The 20,838-nt window shown below is 38.0% G+C and overlaps 3 protein-coding genes across 4 annotated transcripts in view; all 3 read left to right on the forward strand.

Moving 5' to 3' along the window:
• The first annotated feature begins 77 nt into the window (after positions 1-77).
• tctn2 (tectonic family member 2) lies at positions 78-4,811 on the forward strand. 2 transcript variants are annotated; one of them, XM_081610659.1, is made up of 18 exons: positions 78-251; positions 458-571; positions 1,068-1,138; positions 1,249-1,450; positions 1,538-1,638; positions 1,731-1,930; positions 2,026-2,146; positions 2,268-2,418; positions 2,514-2,576; positions 2,675-2,797; positions 2,883-2,951; positions 3,036-3,125; positions 3,232-3,349; positions 3,594-3,697; positions 3,835-3,982; positions 4,097-4,234; positions 4,311-4,399; positions 4,483-4,811. In XM_081610659.1, exons 1-18 carry the CDS (start codon positions 215-217, stop codon positions 4,596-4,598), a joined length of 2,055 nt encoding a protein of 684 aa, XP_081466785.1. In that variant the 5' UTR covers positions 78-214; the 3' UTR covers positions 4,599-4,811. The 2 variants fall into 2 exon arrangements, with proteins under 2 accessions (XP_081466785.1, XP_008416875.2); XM_008418653.3 differs by having other exon boundaries at positions 79-308.
• Positions 4,812-6,542: 1,731 nt separating this feature from the next.
• On the forward strand, positions 6,543-18,637 carry atp6v0a2b (ATPase H+ transporting V0 subunit a2b). The gene is made up of 20 exons (XM_008418651.3): positions 6,543-7,112; positions 8,230-8,308; positions 9,372-9,469; positions 9,546-9,683; positions 9,776-9,873; positions 10,734-10,860; positions 11,850-11,932; positions 12,033-12,126; positions 12,367-12,579; positions 12,911-13,061; positions 13,207-13,346; positions 13,412-13,569; positions 13,660-13,750; positions 14,149-14,267; positions 14,379-14,607; positions 14,717-14,839; positions 15,122-15,241; positions 15,331-15,448; positions 15,974-16,145; positions 16,233-18,637. Exons 1-20 carry the CDS (start codon positions 6,996-6,998, stop codon positions 16,333-16,335), a joined length of 2,571 nt encoding a protein of 856 aa, XP_008416873.2. The 5' UTR covers positions 6,543-6,995; the 3' UTR covers positions 16,336-18,637.
• A 102-nt stretch (positions 18,638-18,739) lies between these two features.
• Positions 18,740-20,838, forward strand: part of dnah10 (dynein axonemal heavy chain 10) — a 34,536-nt gene continuing 32,437 nt past the window's right edge. The window contains exons 1-3 of the mRNA XM_008418650.3: positions 18,740-19,730; positions 20,363-20,553; positions 20,690-20,798. Coding sequence (XP_008416872.2) covers positions 19,475-19,730; positions 20,363-20,553; positions 20,690-20,798 — 556 coding nt within the window. The 5' untranslated portion in view covers positions 18,740-19,474. The remainder of the gene's footprint in view (positions 19,731-20,362; positions 20,554-20,689; positions 20,799-20,838) is intronic.

Here is a 20,838-nt window from a genome sequence, read left to right on the forward strand (position 1 = left end):
GGGAAATTTCCCTGAAGACTCAGTGAAGACTCATGACACTGAGTCTTCAGGGACCTCATGATTTGAGTGGATGAGGTCGCTGTTGAGTACTGTACGCACAGCTTAGATTTGTGTTTTCTCAGAAGAAGAAGAAGGCTTCTCGGCCGTGATTGGTTAACACTTTGTTGCTAGGACACCTCACAGAGTTTACAAATGTCCAATCTATAATAGCGAAATGGCTAATATCGGTGTACTTTCTGCGTCTATTTCAGGTCAGACTTCATTTATCTTATTCCTCGTCAGTTTTTTCCGTCCTCAATACGCTCTGGGTAAGATCTTTCTACGTAATTCGCCTCAAAGTTATCGTTTTGAAGTTAACAATACTCTTCGTTTCGTACAGGAACTAGCTAAAACTCATTTTATGTCTCTTAGATGGTTGGAACTGTAACTAAACAGTAATTGTATTTTTCATTCATAGTTTTTCAGCCGTCGTTTCTTATCTCCAACGGACCAAAAGTCTCTGCATTTCTGCTCGGAAACACATCAGGGATCTCACTGAATCTGAAGACGGTTTCTGTTTCCAGCACAACAGGTAGACAAAACACCCCACAAAACATTTACTAATTGTTAATGGAACAGTTTGGTTTTCAGTTTAGCTCGACCAGAAAAAAATAAATAAAAAGACAGATTTTGTGCAGTGCCTTGTAATTGTAAATATTCATATATCCTTTTAACTTTACAATCATGTACCTTAATGCATTTTGTTTTATTGGAATTTATTGCGATTGACCAATATAAAGCAACCCATAAATATGAAGAGAAAGAAAAATTACATTAAATGTCTATTCTAATAGAAGAACCTACTGTTATCTACATCACACCATTGCAACTCTGGCTGAAAGTGTAGGTTCACTGTCCTGCAGTAAAGTGAACATGTGTCTTGGTGTCGAGTCTTCTGGAGTTCCTCTTTTAGGATTGCTCTAAATTTAACTTCATCCTTCTTCCCATGAACAGTGACCAGATATCACTGCTGAAGAAAAGCCTCCAAACAACATGAATTGTAATAACATAATTGTTTTCTTTCATAGGAAGCACTGGTTCACCATCATGTGTAACAGAAGCAACACGGTGGGCACTCACAACTGAGCAAATGGGAAAGGTAAAAAGCCCGTCAACTTTACTCAGCCACTGCACATATAGACACAAAAAAAAAACCTTAGCAAATTCACCTCTTGCTTATGCTGATGTCAATCTAATTCTGCTTCCCAGAGTGCAATTCGTGTTCAACTGACACTGAATCAAAGCCTGCATTTGTGTGGTGAGAACGAAACAAGTGCCGACTGCTGTCCGAAACCGCAGTGTGTTCTGGAAACTCTTCAGGTGTCCGCCTGCCTTGGAACCAGACCTCAGGCGTCATTGCTGATCCAAGCCACCATAAACGCCCGGTTGTTTCCTCCTCATGCAGGATCTGGTGATTTGAATTAAGCCTTTCTCATCATAATGTGAAATGAGAGCTTTAAAAGCAGCTTGTTTTCTAAATGTCGTCTGTTCATTTCAGATAACAACACAGTATTTGCAAACCAAGTGTACCAACCTCTTGGTGTTTGTCCATGTGACCTGACATCCAGAGCATGTGATGTACGCTGCTGTTGTGACCAGGTACCGGTTTTTATTATAGCAATTTAACAAACACAATTGGTCAAATGTGTTTGTTTTCTCTTTTAAATCTTCTTATTTGTGTTTCCTACCAGGACTGTTCCAACGAAGATCTAAAGATTTTTGCATCCCACTGTCTGCTGGGACCCTTTGGGGGACAGGTCTCCCCTGCTCCAGATTTCCAGTGCTCTGTGCGTTCTGCTGAAAACTCCCAAGACTGGTTTCCATTTTTATGTGTCACTTCTCCACCTGAAAACAACCCATACCTGGGTCTCTTCTATCAAGGAGACACAGTGTGAGAATATTTTTCATCAAAGTCTTTTTTTGGTTTGTATTTTTTATTTTATTCAGTAATTTTTGTGCTACATTTTTTTCACTCTCCTGGTGTAGTGCACCCAGGCCTGGCCCATCCTTCCAAGAGCCTGTGGTGTCTGCTCCAATGCCATTTACTCCTTATATTCAGGGAAGTCCTGTTGTCACATCCGACGACAAGTACTTCACTATTCCTCAGGTTGGTTGTATTAGTGTTACCTTTTGTTTTTATTTTTTGTAGGAATTTTTGTTGTATTCTTTTACTTTTTTCTTGTCAGGCTTACAACTAATCACACGTTATATGCGGTTTTGTTTTTTAGATGGTCCTGGGACGGTGCTCTGGTGCTCCTGTGGCCTTTCTGGAAAATTTCAAAGTACAGTGTGTAACTCTTTTTCACTCGTGCCCGACTAGTCCTCCCTTAAAAACGCTGGAAGAAGATTTGAGCGTTGACGTGCTAAATGGGCAAGGCGGTGGGTCTTACCAGTTTACATAATTAAATCAGCGTTTTGATGTGCTTTGACACTTTTTGAGCGCAAGTATGTGTGTGTGTGTTTTTTTTAACCAGGCGTTGTGAAGGTAAATTTAACTGATGACAAGTCCCCTGATTTGTTCCTTTCAAGTGGTCAAGGTGATTTTTTTTTTTTTATATGTAGACTTTAATCACTAAAACAAATAAACTGACTCTGTCTAACATCTAACTTAAAATGGGTATGTATTTATCTCCAGGTGAGAGGCTGAGGTGTGAGACTGTGACCTTAGCGCTAGATTACAAATTCTACTGGAAAGAAAATGGCATCACCAATATCTCACTGACTCGCACTGTTGGGACAGTTATCTCAAATGGAAGCTGTAAGTCTTGCGAAACTCTTTAATTTTCAAAGCTAAAGTCTTGTTGTGTGGGCTGACATATTCTGCTGTCCTGTCCTCTAAACAGTGACTACAAGATATTCTGTTGTGTTTCTAAATGGAGAATCTATAGCCGAGCCCAACTCAGGAAACCCAGGTGAGAGAAAATCTTTTTTTCTTTTTTTTTCCAGTTGTTGAGGTTGCTACTCTTACGGTGGATAACACCAATTTCACGTGACAGGTTATCAAGTGGGTCGACCTGTTATTGCTGGCATTCTGGTCAATAATACAGAATTAATACAGAGGACACCGATCAATATTTGGAAACCAGGTACAAATCCTTGTAGTAACCGTGTTAATTAATGTTTATTAACACTAAGTTGCACACATTTCAAACTTTATACTTTATCCTCCCTGTTTTCTGATCTGGTTGATAGTGGGTGATGGTCTCTGTTCCACTGACAGCATGAAGCCAGTTGTGTTTGGGGAGAATTCAACTTCAGGTTGCTTGCTGCCTATCGGGAAGGAAAATATGACCCAATGTGATCTCCTGAGGTTGGCTGCTCACCATGATCCTTTATCTTTAGTTGATGTGTAACTACAGTGCCTTGCAAAAGTATGCATGCCACTTGGACTCTCCCACAATTTGTCACTTTACGAACACAACCTATCATTTATTGACTTTACAAGAATGTGACAGAAATGTTAAGACCTTCAAAGGGTAGGAATACTTTTCCAAGGAACTACGTGAAATACATATGTGTTAGAGCAACTGATGTCATGTTTTTCCGCGTTTTAGAGAGACTGTTGCTGCTCTGCAGAGTGCTCTGACCACAGCGGCATATGTAGCACAGCGTGGTAACCCAGATCTTACATCTATGACAGACTGGCTAAACATAAGCTGTAAGTAGATTTAATAGAGAAGCAAATTCTTCCTCTAAATCAACTCTTAAGTTATTTAGCGTTCGCCTACATTTGCCTTGTTGATTTGTGCCAGATAGATGTTCTAACAAATGATTTATTACACAAATCTAATGCAGTTGTGACACCAAACTCAAGCGCGGCGATGAACAACAATTCAGGTGTGTGCAGTGATATTCCATTTCACCAACGCATCAGTGTTTGGAGCCTCACCTCCAGCCTGGTAGATGGAATACCTCAAAAAGAAATCCAAGCTTTAGAAATCAGGTATTAGATAATTAGCCATAGCAACGCAGCCTGCTTTTAGTCGTTGCAAATCTTTGTGTGGTATGTTCTTAACGTAACAAGTATTTATAACCAATTTCTTTTTGTGTTTGGGAGTTACGGCATGTCTACTTGGGCTCTGGATTGTAGGGGAGGTAGCGTCTCTGTATGTGAGGACCCAGAAAAAAGACAGGTGTTCCCAGTCACCTCCTCAGTCACCTTTTTTGATGTCGATACAGGACCAGCCAAAACCAGGCGCGTACATATTTAGATTGTTTATATTGTCTAGATACATAATCGATTTGTTGACAGGGAGTGTTCTTTATTCTAGGTTTCAGATCAACTTCACAGAGTATGACTGTGACAGGAATGATGTGTGTTGGCCTGAGCTCGCCTTTCCCTTCACCAGATATTATACAGGTATTCCACCAAAAGAGCAGATGGCAGAGTGAATAAAATTATGACAGTACTGTAATAACATGTTTTACGTTTCTTTGTCACAGGTGAACCTTATTTTTTGTCGTTGGCCAAAGGGATGATTTTGGTTTTCATGTTTGTTACGGCAGCAATTCTTGGAACTCCATGGAGACAAATAAGACAGGCGTGGCACAATGTTTGACTCTAATGCTCTGAAAATTTAAAGGAGGAGTTTCTGGTAAATCAGCAAAAGTGCAAAATACTAAATAGAGATACAATGTCAATATGCCATGTTCAACTGTCTGAAATACTGTGTATTTTTCTATAAATACTGATTTTGTAAATGTGGACATGTTCTTTTTATAGATTTAAGGTGTATTTGTATATTTTTGTAATAAAGATATTTTTCAAAATATGTTTTCAAAGCATAATAATGATACTACTTTTAAAAGGTGTGTGACCGTTTTGTGCTGTCCTGCACTTCTGATCCGACCCGTATTTGCCGTAGCGTTTGTAATGGATCAGTATGCCCAGTTCTGATTTTTTTTCAGAATTTTTTTAAAATCTTGAACTCAACTAATTTATAGCTCATATTTTGTAATTAGATTTTTTTTTCCTGTTCACTGACAAGACTTACGACAAGATTTTGTATTTCCTAACTAGCTTTCATCAAAACACCCTTGAGACTCAGGTTCCTGATAAAAGTTCTTGTTTGAAATGATTCATGAGAAAAGTAAATAAAAGGGCACAATCTTAACACTGTAATCTTCTTAAAACCACTGAGGTGTTAATCCTTCAGTGAAGTTGGTTTATTTCTAAACACTGATGTCTTACTGTGGTTGATCATAAAATCCACAAAGCTTTGAAATGTTCAAATATTTGTGCAAAGAAAGTGACTCAGTCTTTTAAACTTGCTGTGGAGTGGTGGTAATCCAGACAGAGAGTTTAAGATTTGTAGTTTTTGTTTAAATTGACTTGATCCATCTTGAAAACCAATTTACAGCTATCTCTAACCTCTGGTAAAGATATGTATAAAGCTTTAGAAAAAAATGCATAATTTATAGTCTTGCTCTAGTTCTCATAGAGCAAGACTTATTTATTTTTACCATGCTCACATCCTTCTCGCTGTCCTGGAGAGATACATTTTATACAATCCTGTTCTAATTCAAATTCTAACCATATATCTTGAAAAACTAATGTGATTGTTGAAACTAAGATTATGTCCAGACAACTATATAGTTAATTAATCACAGCAATTATATTAAATAAACCTTGTGGATATTGGGTTTAATTGATTCAAAATTTAACTAAAAATGTCAAGTAAACTACAGAAACAATAAACATAAAATAAGGTTAAAACAGGGAGAAAATATTCTTAAGTAAAACAGAAAAAACAAAAAGAGTCTTAAGATTTTGTTGATAGCCAAACCAAACCTCAACAAACATTGCTGCTGTTTAAGGCCCCGTGTATGTATACTAAAAAAAAAAATAGAAAACCGTTCACACTTTAGAAGCTATGTTAACAACGCCAAAATTAATGTGTATATTTTTAACTGGGGTGCTTGTGTGTAATCTTCAGCATTACTGTACATCACTTCCTTACCTCAAATAGCTGTGGCCTCTTTGTGGGTAGCTCTTTCTGGGCTGTTCTGTCTAACATTGGGTACTTAAATATGATGCTAAAAAATAAACACCAACCTCTCAGACTGATAGACAATATGATACATAAAGATCTTTAAAGAAATGGGACACTTCGACCCCAGCAAGAGGACAGATGTTTCACATCTTAACATAAATAACAATTTCATTAAAAATAAAACGTGATCTTGTAATACCTCATTATCTGAAATTATTTTACAAAATAGATATTTGTAAATGCATTATGTATCATTTTCATGCTCAACGAGGATATGAACTGGAACTGAGAAATAAAGTATTTGTTATTATAATAACCTATATCTATATCAACCGAAACTATGCAATTTGTTGCGCAAAAGTAGAAATGGGCTATCGTGGAGGTGGGGCCCCCAAAGAGGCTGGTTAGACTTCATTGTTTGCATGCATGAACCCTATATGGCTGTGGTTGTTTGTATTAGCCTGCAGACAGAGCAGAGGGCTTAAAATATTAAGTAGGCGGCAGTGCGCAGACTCCTGAGACGGGTTGTCATTGGTTGATTCGCTCTGGTAGAAGTTGGTCGTAGTCATCAGTGAGAAATAAAGTGACGTGGAGAGTTACGAAGATGGCAAACTCACTTCTAAAACTTTATAAACTGTGAGATGACTTACTACAAAACTATATGGTGAGCTTAATAAACTTATATATATATTTTAAAAAGACAATAAAGAAACCCAACGCTTAACCAGTAATCGCGGAGACGGCTCAACCAGCTAACCTATTAGCTGGCTAACAGCAGGAACGGCTCCTGTTTGTAGCGTGTAAATTCAGAGTTATGTAAGTGAAACATCATTTTATCTCCTGAGCTGAGTCATGGAAGAACAAGGAAGGACGTGAGGGACGAGTGTTGGCTTTTACCCTCCAAAAACCCGCTCCGGTTCTGGCCAGCTTGCTTATTGAAACAGGGAAATATACGCTGTCAGGATGAGCTCTCTGCTCCGAGGTGAGGAAATGTGCCTGGCCCAGCTGTTTCTGCAGTCCGGGTCAGCTTACGATTGCATCAGTGAACTGGGAGAACTGGGACTGGTGGAGTTCAGAGACGTAAGTTTTATTTGTATTTTTTGTAGTGCAATTGTCCTCGTTTGATTGCCAAGTCACAATAAGAAGTCACTTTGAAACTATCGAGTTATGACAGAACTTGCCCACGCAAAATGAAATGAAATGAAGTTTCATATGACTCGATTCTTGGAACTGTATAAAGTTAGTTCACAGTTCAGACACTATTCTGCGCTCTGAAAATTCATAGAACTGGTTTCTTTCAGATGCATCATCCACGAGGGAAATTTAAATATAATTTGCCTAAGTTTTGTAAAGTCAACTGTCAAACAACCCTCGAAAAAGAATACTGTCTGCATACTCTGTATAATAGGTTAAACCATGAATGTTGTGCTTATTCTAAATAGGTGGTTTCCAAAGTTTGGGTCATAAAAAGAAATGTTTGGAGTCTTGACATCCAATGAGAAAATAAACAAACTAAATTACTGATGATAATAAAAGCTAGAGATTGACCAGTTTATTCCTGATCGGATCCACTAGGAATCGGTGGGTCAAATACTGGAAAATACCATTATCCTACATTTATTTAACTTATTAAGACTGGAAACCTATTTTTTTTAATATGATGCGAGACAAACGCATTTAGTTTGACGCACTTTTTAAAAATAGTTTATTAAAAATCACATAACCGTTGATTTTAAGCCTGCCTGGGAATACATTTTAATTTTTCTCTTACATCTTGTACTCTGTAGATTTTTAAAAAATGGTATTGGTCAAAATTACACACAGCAATTCAAACCTCGGAAAAAAAGAACACTTAAAATTAGTACTGACCAGGGAAAGCCTGGTCAGTGCACCTCTGTTTGGTATACCAGATTAAAAAATAACAGTTATCATAAATGGATAAAAACAACAAATTAGTTGTTGATTCTGCTTGTCTTGTGTTTTATTGTCTGCTTTTACTCTTAGCGTGCTGTCGGTGTGTTTTGGGTGAAAAGCAGAACAGTTTACTCGTAGCTGTTTCTGATCCTGTTGTGAATCAGTCAATGCATCTACTTGTAAACTGTGTGTTTATGTCTCTTCTGAAGATATCAGTGTCTCCTTTAACCGCCATGTTCTTGATCCTGCGCATGACTAATGGACTTTCTCGCATCTGTTCCAGCTCAATCCTAATGTGAACTCATTCCAGCGAAAACATGTAAATGAGATCAAAAAATGTGAAGAGATGGAGAGGATCCTTGGTAAGGTTAAAATATTTTATTTTATTTTTTATTTTTCTCCAATTTGTTGCATTCAGTAGTAGGGCTTTCTACCTCATATCAACTGTCTGCGTTCATCTAGTGTTGAGTTTTGGTGAGGTAGAGTTACACTGAGAATCAACTTTTTAGTGATTCTCATCAAAATCAAACAATTTTTGTGCAGTCCAGTTGAAAACTATACCATTTCTATTCAGGGAACAAATTGTAACAAAGCACAATCAGCTCTTGATAAGCACAACGATGTTGAGCGTGGATGTTCTTACTGCAGAGGGAGATTTGAAGTTGGCTATTAAAAATTAAGTAGGTCTTCACTGTTTCTTCCTCAAAAGCTCTTATAGAAAATATGTAAAGGGAAACAGCGTTTTCTGAGGAGACTTGTGGTCTGTTCATTCACGCTGCTGCAACAGATGACCAGATTTTGACAGGTGCTGCCATTCCCTATTTTAGCTTTGTTGATTTCATGCCAGACTTTTTCTGGGAGGTATATATAAAAGCAGCCGTCAATAACAGGACATCAGTTTGTTCCCACCTGGGTGATACTCCAGAAAATATCAAGAAGGATGAACATGTTACTCTCTTGTGCCATCTTATAACTGAAAATACTTGATTTGGATATGATATTTAGAATCCCAGACTTTAAGGTATGTGTCTAAATTCTGCAGGATAAACATGGAGACGCTGCTTTTTGTGCTAGTCTAACTATGGTAAGTTGTGCTAGTCAAAACCACAACAAAATCTTTTTAAATGGAAGGATTTTCTCTCACAGTAGCAAGATAAACTTAAGACAAATAAGTGAAGCCTCAGTGGATATCCTCTCTGAAGACCCAAGTGACTCTGTGGTCATGAGAAACATCAGGTGGTTGCAGATTCAGCTGAATGCACTGCTGTCTTTGGTTAGCCAAATGCTGTATTATTAGATTAAGAAGAAAATAACACACTGTCAGTCTTGGGTTTCATGCTTTTCCATGTTATTTAAAGGATATCCACAGTATGTCGAAGCTCGGAAAGCATGTCCTTAAAGAATATTGCTTGTTGTTTTCAACAGGTTACCTTTTGAGGGAAATCAAGAAAGCAGACATTTCACTGCCAGAAAGAGACATGAACCCTGTGGCTCCTTCGCCCAAGCATATAATGACTATAATGGTAACGATTCCCTTTACTGTGGCCATTAGAGCTGCATTCTTCCGCTTGTTACACATCTTCATACGTGTAATTACAGGAGCAGCTTCAGAGGCTTGAGGTTGAACTGGGTGAAGTCACCAGAAACAAGGAAAAGCTGCAGAAGAATCTGCTGGAGCTCACAGAGTACACACACATGCTTCGGATCACACGCAACTTTGTGCAGAGAAGTGCTGAGGTACACATAATTCAGATAAAGTCATACTCTCGGCTCAGTTTCACGCGACTAAAATTTTGAGTTGAATGTTTTCTTTCCCTCCTTTCCAATAGCGAGAACCACTGCAAGTCCAGTATGAGGAGTTTCCGTTTCTAGAAAAAGATACACGGATGGACTACAGCAGCATGCAGAGGCTAGGAGCCAAACTGGGGTATGTGCTGCAGTGATTCTACTAATGTGACAGAAGATCAAATAATGTTTATTTTTTTATATACCGTAAGGTTTTTAAACTGTGGGTAAATTACATTTTTAGGTTTTACTCATTAAAATACTGTTTATTCATTCATACAGTTGGAACCCTTTCACATTTCGTCATCACAAGGTCATGTAATAGACTTATACGTAGTGTTGCGTAACTGTAAAGTGCAAGAAAAAAGATACAAACAACATTAATCAGAGGAGGAGTCAAGACACCTCTGGATACTACAGAGGAGCAGCAGAGATCATAGAAAGTTCAAATATTAGCTGTGCACTCTGTGAATCTGGCTGTTTATAGAAGAGAGGAAGAAGAAAGTCATTTTTTAAAAGAAAGCCATAAAAAGTCCCATTTACAATTTAGGGGAAGCAGCAAATGCTTAAAAGAAGGTGCTCTTGACAAATGTTCTAAATCTGTGGAGGAAAACTAGCACAGGATATTACTCTCAACACACGTCAGGCTCAGTCTTTGTTTGTACTGATAATTGATCTGAGGTGTTTCTAAATCTTCATCTTCTCTCCTCACTTTTTCAACACAGGAAATATCACCCAACCACACACAGCGAGTTCAACAGACAGCTTAAAATTTAATTATTTACTAAAAATGTGCAGAATAGTTTGTAATTAAAAGGAGAGGAGATAATCATTCACTCATCTCGCTGAAAGTTTAGACTCCGTTTCACAATCTTTTGCTTTTTTTTTAATTTCCAGATCAGAACATTTTAAATGAAATTTTTTTTAACTAGGCAATAGTTTAATATTGTGGTCATGCATCTTGCAGACTGATTTATGTATGTTTTAATGCTTTTGTTGCAGCTTCATTTCGGGGCTGATCCAAAGAGCAAAGATCGAAGCCTTTGAGCGAATGCTTTGGAGAGTTTGCAAAGGTTACACCATCCTGAGCTACGCGGAGGTTGAAGAGTACCTGGAAGATCCCGACACAGTAGGTTCCTGACGTCTCACAGAGACCATGAAGTTTAATACCGTTTGCTGGCACGTTACATTTCCTCTTTGTGAGTGTACACTGGAAAGATAGCAAAACAGTCTAGAATAATAAGAGCAGTATATGTGTAAGAGGATGAGAGGAACGGAAACGAGCAGAAACGGGCTCTTCAGGGCATCACCCTGAACCCAACACCCTCGCAATGACACATTGTGGTGGCAACATCCTTTGTAGCGGACGCTAATGAATTTGAAAGCTGGAATGATGGATGAAGCCAATTGTGAAACGAAACTGGAAGCAAACCTGTTAGAACATGCAAGAGACTTAAATCAGGAGCAAAAGTTTACATTCTAGCCGGACAACAACCATGAACATATAACCAGAGCTGCACTGGAATGCTTTGACCCTGTCAGAGTTCACACCCAAATCTAATTGGCAATCTGTAGCAAAACCTGATTGTTTCCATTTAGACCTGAATGTTTCTCTATTAGACTTTAGTTGTCTTGCAAAGTTCTGCAATATCATTTAAATATAAATGCGTAAAGTTTACTGAGACATACATGCCACACTTTTGATTTATGGATAAAATAAATTTAGAAACAATGTTGCCAAAACGTAATATGTGAAAAAATATGTGGAAAAAGCAAATTTATAATTCAAATAAAAATCTTGTTTAAAGTGCCCTCCTGGTGGCTGCCAGCAGCGACTCTTGTGATCACGTCCACAGACAGCTGTAATCAGATTATCTTGTTTCACCGCTTGACCAGACGGCAAGCATCCAGGACTGTGACCAATCATTAATGCTGTAACAGACAAGCTTTCACTACTAGAAAGTCAGACAAATTTTACAGACAGAGTTATTAGATTCTCTTAATTGGAACAAATAAAGATGGGCATGTTTTATGGAAAGAGGTAAATGGGATTTGGTACTCAAGACTCCTATGAAAGACCTTCATGTGTTTCGATAACTTCTTATTTTCTCTATGCAGGGTGAGCCCACTAAAAATGTAGTGTTCCTCATCTCGTACTGGGGGGACCAAATTGGCCAGAAAGTAAAGAAGATCTGCGATTGGTAATTATAGCGCGCGTAAAGCTGCCTCACATTTGCTACCTTATGTTTTTATTTCCTGTTTGTAGTTCTTCTTAGTAATATACTTTTCCCCAAATTGCAGCTACCACTGTCACTTGTACCCATATCCCAGTAACAACGATGAGAGGAACGATGTTGTGGAAGGCCTGAGAACTCGCATTCAAGATCTACACACAGTATGTCTTCTGTCTTGTTATGCAGGTTTTTACCAGCTGTCAAACTAAAGAGCTGAACCCTTCGGATTTATTTAGTTGTGTTTTTTTCTCTCTTTTTCGTTTTGTTTTTCTTGCAACATATTCAGTGTTCGATGTTTTTTTTTAACCACCTGGCAGTGGACTTCACCGTGACCACAGGGATGGCCAGATGCCACGCTTTGTACAAATTCATCAGGAATCCAAATCTTTTCTCTGTTCAAGGTACTTCACAGAACAGAAGACTACCTGAGGCAGGTCCTGATCAAGGCTTCCGAATCGGTCTACACCTGGGTTGTCCAAGTCAAGAAAATGAAGGCCATCTACTACATTCTGAACCTCTGCAGTTTCGATGTGACTAATAAGTGCCTGATCGCTGAGGTGTGGTGTCCTGTTAACGACATTCCTAAACTGCGGAGAGCCTTGGAAGACGGCTCGGTGAGAAAAAGCTTTGACTCTGCTTCCAAAGTAGGAGTTTGTTTCCTGTAAACCTGCCTTTTCTTATTAAAACAGTTGTTTGATAAGGACTTGCTATTTTCATCCTTTATATTTTGGTCAGTAAGAAGTCATCAATCTTTTACTAGAGAACAGTCAGTATTATCCATTACTGAATCATAAACATAATAGTCCCTATACAGTGTTTTATCCACCCTTTGCTACAGCTGACTGAATAATGAAGGATATCGATTAACATAATTTTAGAGTCAAAATCATCCGGATTTTTATTACCAGAATTTAGTGAAACTTTATTGTTTCATTGATATTTCAGAGGAAAAGTGGAGCCACTGTTCCCTCTTTTGTCAATCGCATCCCTACCACTGATACCCCCCCGACTCTGATCAGGACCAACAAATTTACCTCTGGCTTCCAAAACATAGTGGATGCCTATGGAGTGGGCTCCTACAGGGAGGTAAACCCAGGTGAGTTGGATTTAATCTCAGAAATCTTTTTTTTTTATTGTGTATTTTTGTGTTTTAATAAAACCCAATCACAAAATTTTATGAAAGGTTTTTAAAGGTAATTAACTGACTTTTAATTATTCCCACCATTTTCTTTTACTTTCAGCTCCCTTTACAATCATAACCTTCCCCTTCTTATTTGCTGTGATGTTTGGGGACCTGGGTCATGGGATCATTATGTCTCTGTTCGCCTTGTGGATGGTGCGGTACGAGAACAACCGCAAGCTGAAAAACACCAGAAATGAGGTGCGTAATGTCCATATTAAGGCCTCCTCGTTGTGGCATGTCTGACACGTGACTGTAAACTGCAGATCTGGAACACGTTCTTTGAGGGGCGTTACATCATTCTGATGATGGGCCTGTTCTCCATCTACACTGGCTTCATTTACAATGACTGTTTCTCAAAGTCGCTGAACATCTTTGGCTCTGGGTGGAGCGTTTCTGCGATGTTTAAAGCCAACGTCTGGACGTGAGTATTTAACGGCCAGGATCTTCACGGTGGATCTTTGTGGATTTGATCAAGAAACACACTTATGATTTACTTATCTGTGTCTTATAGGCTGCAGGTCCTCAGAGGGAATCGTTCTCTGACTCTGGATCCAAATGTTCCTGGAGTTTTTAAAGGACCATACCCTTTTGGAATTGACCCAGTAAGTTAGCTATTTAATTATCTTATGTATAAAGTTGTTACTGTGGCTAATGTAAAAAAAAAAACTAAACTAAATATATAAATCTAAAAGAAATATGTGCAAGGAATAGTCTTTATTCCTTAACATTTAAAATTAAGACTGTAATTCGTGAAATCTAAATGTAATAATTCAGTCAAAAACTATCCATTCACCTTGAATGTTTTCACATTGAATCATGTTACAGCCAAAGATTTGTTTTGTGATCGATACAGGAAAACGATGACTGGTTCTGAACATATTTTTAGATATATTTTTACAAAAAATGTCCACAACAATCTGTTCTTTGTGGTATTAGGAAAAATATAATTAGAAATGAATTCCAATTTTTTAATTTTTTAAATGTTTTAATTTTTGTAAAGATCTGGAACTTGGCATCCAATCGCCTCACATTCCTCAACTCATATAAGATGAAGATGTCCGTGATACTGGGCGTCACACACATGAGCTTCGGCGTCATCCTCAGCACTTACAATCACCGGTAAGTCATTTCTTGCAGGTTTTATATAATTATTTTAAACTCAGAAAAGTTCCTCCCAGCCAATTGTTGTGTTTTAATCGGTTTTCCTTCTTTCCCCCCCAATAAAAACAGATACTTTAGGAAGAGGTACAACCTCTACTTGGTGTTTTTGCCTGAACTCCTGTTCCTGTTGTGTCTGTTTGGCTACCTGGTGTTCATGATAATCTACAAATGGCTGGTCTTCACCGCAAAGGACTCCGAAAAGGCCCCCAGTATTCTCATCCACTTCATTAACATGTTCCTCATGCAGGGGGACCAGGGGAAGCAGGGGAAAGGAAATCAGCCCCTCTACACAGGACAGGTTAGGATCTTCTCCATGCATTTTCTCTAAAGCTGCTCCAGTCCAGTGGAATAAGTTGCACTGGTGATAAAGCATCAAGAATGAGTGAGAGTTGTTTATCTTCTTCCAGACTGGCCTGCAGATATTCCTGGTGGTCATTGCTGTCCTTTCAGTGCCTGTTTTACTGCTGGGGAAACCAGTCTACCTCCGCTGGCTTCAGAACGGAGGCCAAAACCGCCTAGGATTGTACAGGGTGAGCACTGAAGACATGTTAGCTCATCAATGTGTGCCTTAATCTGCACTTAAACTCGGGGTTAAGTACAGAAAAAATATAGCTGTGGCCTTACTTCAGTTTGTAAAAATTGGATAATAGTAGTTAAAACTAGCAGGGCACTTCTATTAAGATTGTACTTTAAGAGAAGGCTCCAGCCGCTTGGAACATGCATCATATTTATATTGGATTAGAGCTTGTCAGCCGCGGCTTTTATGTCATTTTAAATCTACAAATGCACTAAGTTTGTTTTTGCATCGTCAGGGATATGAGCGCGTGCGGCGAAGTAGCGATGAAGAACTCTACCTCCTGAGGTCTGAAGACATGGAGGAGGGCAGCAGTCACAGCGATCTCTCCAGTAGTGGAGAGCACCTCTCTGAGGAGGTGGAACTTGATATTTAAGCAATGCTTAAAAATCATTGTTTTCCAATTTGTTTTAAAACCGAGCTCTCTTTTTGTTGTTGTTGTTGCAGTTTAATTTTGCAGATGAGTTCCTCCATCAGGCCATCCACACCATAGAGTATTGTCTGGGTTGCATCTCAAACACAGCTTCCTACCTGAGACTGTGGGCCCTCAGCCTGGCACATGCCCGTAAGTACGATGGTTTACTGTCAGTGCAGCTCTATGTGTGGTGGAAACTTATTGAACATGCCATCCCTACGATGAAACATGGTGGTGGCAGCATCATGCTCTGGGCGTTTTGAGCAAGCACATGGAAGCTGGTCAGACCTGACAGGAATATGGTTCTGAAAACAACTGCACAAGTTTTTATCTTTGTGCAAAACATACCAGTGCCAGTGAAACAGGATTTTGCTACAGTATGGAAACCTATGCAAAGAGATTTCTACTGGTTTGATGGGAAGGGGTGATGTTTTACATCATAAGCGATGCATCAAATGAATTTATGTAATGCTCACTCAGGGCCATGTACAGGTTTGGTGAAGTAGCAAACCTCAATAAAGAATGAAGCTGCACTGTTTATTTTCAAAAGCTGTAGCAGTGAAATGAGCACAGGCGAGTTCAGATCAATGCCCTCTTGCTTAGTGTCTTTTTCATTTCCTCAGAATAACAGTACACTAATTTAATTTTATCCCTCCACACCTTTTTCCCTGTCAGAGCTGTCAGAGGTGCTTTGGGCCATGGTGATGAGAGTAGGACTTCAAATGGACTCTGCTCTTGGGGTTGTAATCCTGGTTCCTGCGTTTGGCCTGTTTGCTGTTCTCACCGTGTCCATCCTTCTCGTCATGGAGGGCCTGTCTGCGTTCCTGCATGCCATTCGGCTGCACTGGTATGCGCTTTAGTGACGCCAAGGATCACAGTTCTCTGAATTATCAGTGTTTTTATGTCTCTTGACAATTGCTTGCTTCCTCTGTAGGGTTGAATTTCAGAATAAATTCTACAGCGGGACTGGAGTCAAGTTCTGCCCTTTTTCCTTCTCTCTGCTGCCTTCCAGCTTTGAACACGATGGATTACTGTGAAAGGACTAACAATACCGAGACATTCTGTGGCAAGAAGCCAGCACCTCAACAAGACATCATCAAGAGATGTCAAAAAGTGCTCTTCATATTTATTTTTAATTTTTTCCTGTTTTTACAATTTACATGAAGAAATTACCACACTGGCCTCTCAGCTGTATTTTGAAATGACAACAAAAAATAACAAACACTGGTGAAAAAAGTGAGGATTAATAGAGTTTTATGCAAGAAAGAGTGTTTTGCGCTGTGATCAGCATCAATGTGTCACTTGCAAAATTTTTGCAAAATTATAAAACGCACATCTAATTTTGGTTTGAAACAAAAGCCCTAAAATGTGATAAACCAATTTTTTGCAGTTGTTTTTTGGGATCTTATTAATAAAAACTAAATAACATTTAGCTTTTTCACTTACACATAATTTCTGTTATTTTTTCTCCCCCAGATTTTTTTTTTTTTTTTTTTTTACTGTGCATCATTATTTTCTGCAGATTTTCCTAACTTCTGTCGTTTTCTCTAAGCTTCTGCAAATCTGATCTGGTTTTAATCCACTGAGTCCAACTTGTTGTCCAACTTATCCAACTTGTTAAATCGGGTTAAATGCTTCTGGGTGAATTGTGTGACTTTTTTTTCCGGAAGTGAATAACAGTGGCATACATGCAGCTGTAAGTATGTCAAAACTACAGCAAAATTTGACCCATATTTTTGCATACCTCTGCTTGGCACGTCTGCTTGTTAGACTGCTGGGAGTTTGGAGTGTCACATACATATTCACTAATGCTGAAACTGCCAGCAGGGTTCTCATCAGAACAGACTGCCACTGTGTACCCACCCCAGACAAATCTACAAACGACAACAATGGCCACCGTCAAGTTGGATTTGTTTCATGAGTCCTTCTGGCAGCTTTTTTGTTTTTTTACATTAGAAATCAGTTTGTCTTGATGATGGGACCCGTTGTTTTACTCTGCTGTTTTACTCTCATTGAAGGCACAGAGGTTGTCATTATTCACTTTAGTTCCCTAAAGCACTTAACAAGACTCATCCATTTTATTCATTCATTTGGACAATTCCATTCCAATTTGATCCTTGTTGTCCTAAAACGCCTCATTCAGTTTATCATCCCAATTGGTAAGAATAATCTTAATCGTCTTATTTGTGTGGCATTTTAGATATGAAATACTTTAACAAACTCCAACCTAATGAAAGACCTCATGAGACCTTGTGTCCTTTGACGAGTTGAGGTCGACAGAACAGAGGGGTTTTTGTTCCTCCCCAAACTTTTTACTCCTTTTAGAAGATGATGGTATCTTTGCCGTTCAAAGGGGATACATTTGCTCCGTCTAATGGGGTTCTTCCCAAACTGCATTCATTTAAATTTTGCAGACGGCTTTTCACAGGTGCAACTACATGCCACCTCAGTCGTTTATTTATAAAGCTGTAACAAAGTGGGAGGGTTTAAAGGTTTCTGTGGGTGAGATGAAATACGTCTGTGCATTTTCAGAATTATATTTTGTCTGTATTTTTAAAAGAGAATTGAAGATGAAGCAGGGTGGGCTTTTGTGTGTGCATTCTACTGTCTTTCTTAGATCAGTCAATAACAATGCCGGCCTAATTTTTCATTAATGGGGAAAAAAAAAATATATATATATATATATATATATATATATATATATATTAACCTGTTGACTTCAGCTTTGTTGATTCAAAAATCCTACATCAGTATTCACCACATTAGCCAGGTTGAATTGTTTGTCGATGTAGACCAGGTTTTTTTTTTTTTTTTTGCTGACTTTGATTTTTATTTTAAAACATAACCAGGTTTTAATGTCATCACTTCTGGATGAAGGAATGTCTGCGTTTTTCTACTGTTGGTGTCATTTTCAGTTTGGCAACAACTACATATTTCGTCTACACTTTTAACCAAAAACGTTTAAACAGTGCATCAGACAAAACAATAGTTATTTGAGTCTTACCTTATGTTTCACACCCAGACACCAGAGATTCCTTGCTTGTTTTCCTTTGTTCAGTCCCTTTTTTTTGTTTCTTTTGTGTTTTTTTTTTTTTTTTTTTTTTTTATCCGACAAGCCGAATGTCAAAGCTCATGAAACCAGTAATTCACAGGTTATGAGGAAGACCTGCTTATATTTTACTTTTAATCTTAGCTAAATTGTTTATGAAATGAATATGGTCTTTTCACTCATGCAGGGTTGATTTGGCCATTTTTCCCCCTAATTGATAAACACTCCATCTTGTATCTCTCTTGAAGACCTTTTCTGTTAATAGATTTAATAAAATTCTATTTTGAGGACATTTTTGTATTTTTCTTAAATGTTTAAACGTTTTTCTAGTGTGCTTGTCCAGTTTTATTAACCCTATGTGAATCACAGCCTTGCTTTCCTGTTTTTTAGCTGACAGAACCTCACCTGTTCCGTCAGCTGACAGGTTCAGATTGGGTGTCATCTGAAACCAATCTGACGATTCTTCTGTGACATTAATAAGGTAGTTTATCCACACAACACTCTCACTGGAAACTCTCTATTTCGTGGCCGTTCTGTAAACTCAAGAAATGGTTGCCTGTGAAAATCTCACGTAACCATTTCAACTATAGATCAGCAGTTTCCTAATAAATCAGACCAGGTGCCAACAACGAAACTTTAAAAGTTACTTCTTCTCCATGGTGAGTTTTTAGTCTTTACTGGGCTTGCTGCATGGTAACTGCATTGTTGCTTGTAGACTGTTATTGACTTAAGTTAATAACAGACAGCTTAATATTTGGGCCAAGTGTTACCGTATTGGAAATAGAGAAATAAGAACGAAATAAGTGTTGGTTTTTGAATAATTGTTTAAAACTGCACTTGAACATCCCAGATATTAAGGAACCATTGGTCTTTTTTTTTAACAGTTGTTTTTAGTTTTTTAAAAAGGTAAGCTTGTTAAATTGAGCACATAAAAAACTGGAGATTTTTGTAAGTGGGCTTTTAGTCAAGCCCATCTTAAATCAGGCTAACTGAAGCCTTTCAGTCTTGACTCTGGGAGCTGCTTAACCCACCGTCTCTTCTAGATGTTGCACCGTTGCCAAAGCAACGGATAGCCGTTAACCAAACTTCTGCAGTTGGAACTCAACCGTAATATTTTCACTTAATAAATGTTGGTAAATGATGTTAAAAACAAAATGGGATACGAGGATTTGCGAGTGGATTGGATCCGGGAGAGGGTCTCAGCCGGATTTAACTTAAAAAAAACTCCTGAATGTTTCGATGAACTTCTCAATCGTGGAGATGGCGAAGAAGAAATGAAAATTCTTCACTTTCTGGACCAAGTCTTCGACGAGGATACACCTTCATTTCTTCTATTTTATAAAACGATTAGAGAGGAACAAGTTAAAATTAAATTTCCTTTGAGTAAGTATTGTTTGATAAAGCTTTTTTCCTATACTGAGCTGCTTATTATTCAGTCAGATACATCTAGTATTCACAAATGTTTCAAGTCTAGCCAGACAATATTAACTTATTAAAATTTAAACAGCTTGAATGCAGGAACGTTGGACTATTTTAGAACAGCATTTGTGCAGTTTCTCTAAGCACAACTTTCTGGACATTTATGATGCAGATATAGAAGTTTTGTTCTGATTTCTTAAATGCATGAAAACTAAGAATTCCCACTGTTTTTAGCCAGTAAATACATCAAACAATACCTTTCTTTGAGAGAAATCACACAAAGTATAATTGTGTATTCTTTGATTAACTTCATTTTGTTTTTGATTCAAAACCTCTGATTTAAAAAAAAGCTATTTACATTATTATGTTATAGTCCTTAGAAATAAAATAAAAAATCTCTCCACACCATTCAGAATTAGCAGGAAATACCTGACCTAAAAGGAAGTCTATATCTAAATTGACATTAGCAAGTAGAATGCAAAAGCATGATTGTTTCATTTGCATTTCACAAAGTGAAATTGAGTTCTGAGCTTTTAAGGAAAACTCATGATTTAAAAAAAAAAATTATATATATATATATTTAACTATTACCTCAGAGAAAACTGATGAAGATCCGTCTGAGAAACCGGATGAAGATACCTCAGAAACAACAGATGAAGTCCCGTCAGAGAAAAAAGGTGACGACACCTCACAGACAAAAGATGGAGACCCCCCAGATCCTGGCCAGACAGTCGCTGGTGAAACAGAGGGCCCATCTGTCTCAGAGGAAACAAAAGAGGAAACCCACGTAAGAGCTTATTGTAAAGTCCTAATTTGTGCATTAGTGTTTATTAGTGTAATATTTTACAGTGTAATATTATCAGTGTAATATTTTTGATGGCTGAATTCTTTTTTTAAGCTAATTTCTGATGTGATATTTTCAGGTAACTGAAGTAAAAGTTGTATATCGCACTGAGCTTCATGTAGCTATAAATCAGCACTTAAAGCAGTTTCTGAAAGCTCGGGTCTTCTACTTTCTCAGAAATACAAAGGGTAAGAGGACCACTTTTTCCTAAGGTATCCAAAATTGTTC

Source organism: Poecilia reticulata, chromosome 9, assembly GCF_904066995.2.
Source record: "Poecilia reticulata chromosome 9, P_reticulata-male-v2, whole genome shotgun sequence".
Classification (NCBI taxonomy): Eukaryota; Metazoa; Chordata; class Actinopteri; order Cyprinodontiformes; family Poeciliidae; genus Poecilia; species Poecilia reticulata.

Coding starts and splice junctions, on each gene's coding strand:
- tctn2 (XM_008418653.3), top strand. CDS start 215: ATGGCTAATATCGGTGTACTTTCTGCGTCTATTTCAGGTCAGACTTCA. Junction 309..457: donor CCGTCCTCAATACGCTCTGG/GTAAGATCTTTC, acceptor TTTCATTCATAG/TTTTTCAGCCGTCGTTTCTT. Junction 1,931..2,025: donor TTCTATCAAGGAGACACAGT/GTGAGAATATTT, acceptor CTCCTGGTGTAG/TGCACCCAGGCCTGGCCCAT.
- atp6v0a2b (XM_008418651.3), top strand. CDS start 6,996: ATGAGCTCTCTGCTCCGAGGTGAGGAAATGTGCCTGGCCCAGCTGTTT. Junction 8,309..9,371: donor AGAGATGGAGAGGATCCTTG/GTAAGGTTAAAA, acceptor TGTTTTCAACAG/GTTACCTTTTGAGGGAAATC. Junction 15,242..15,330: donor GAGAGCACCTCTCTGAGGAG/GTGGAACTTGAT, acceptor TTGTTGTTGCAG/TTTAATTTTGCAGATGAGTT.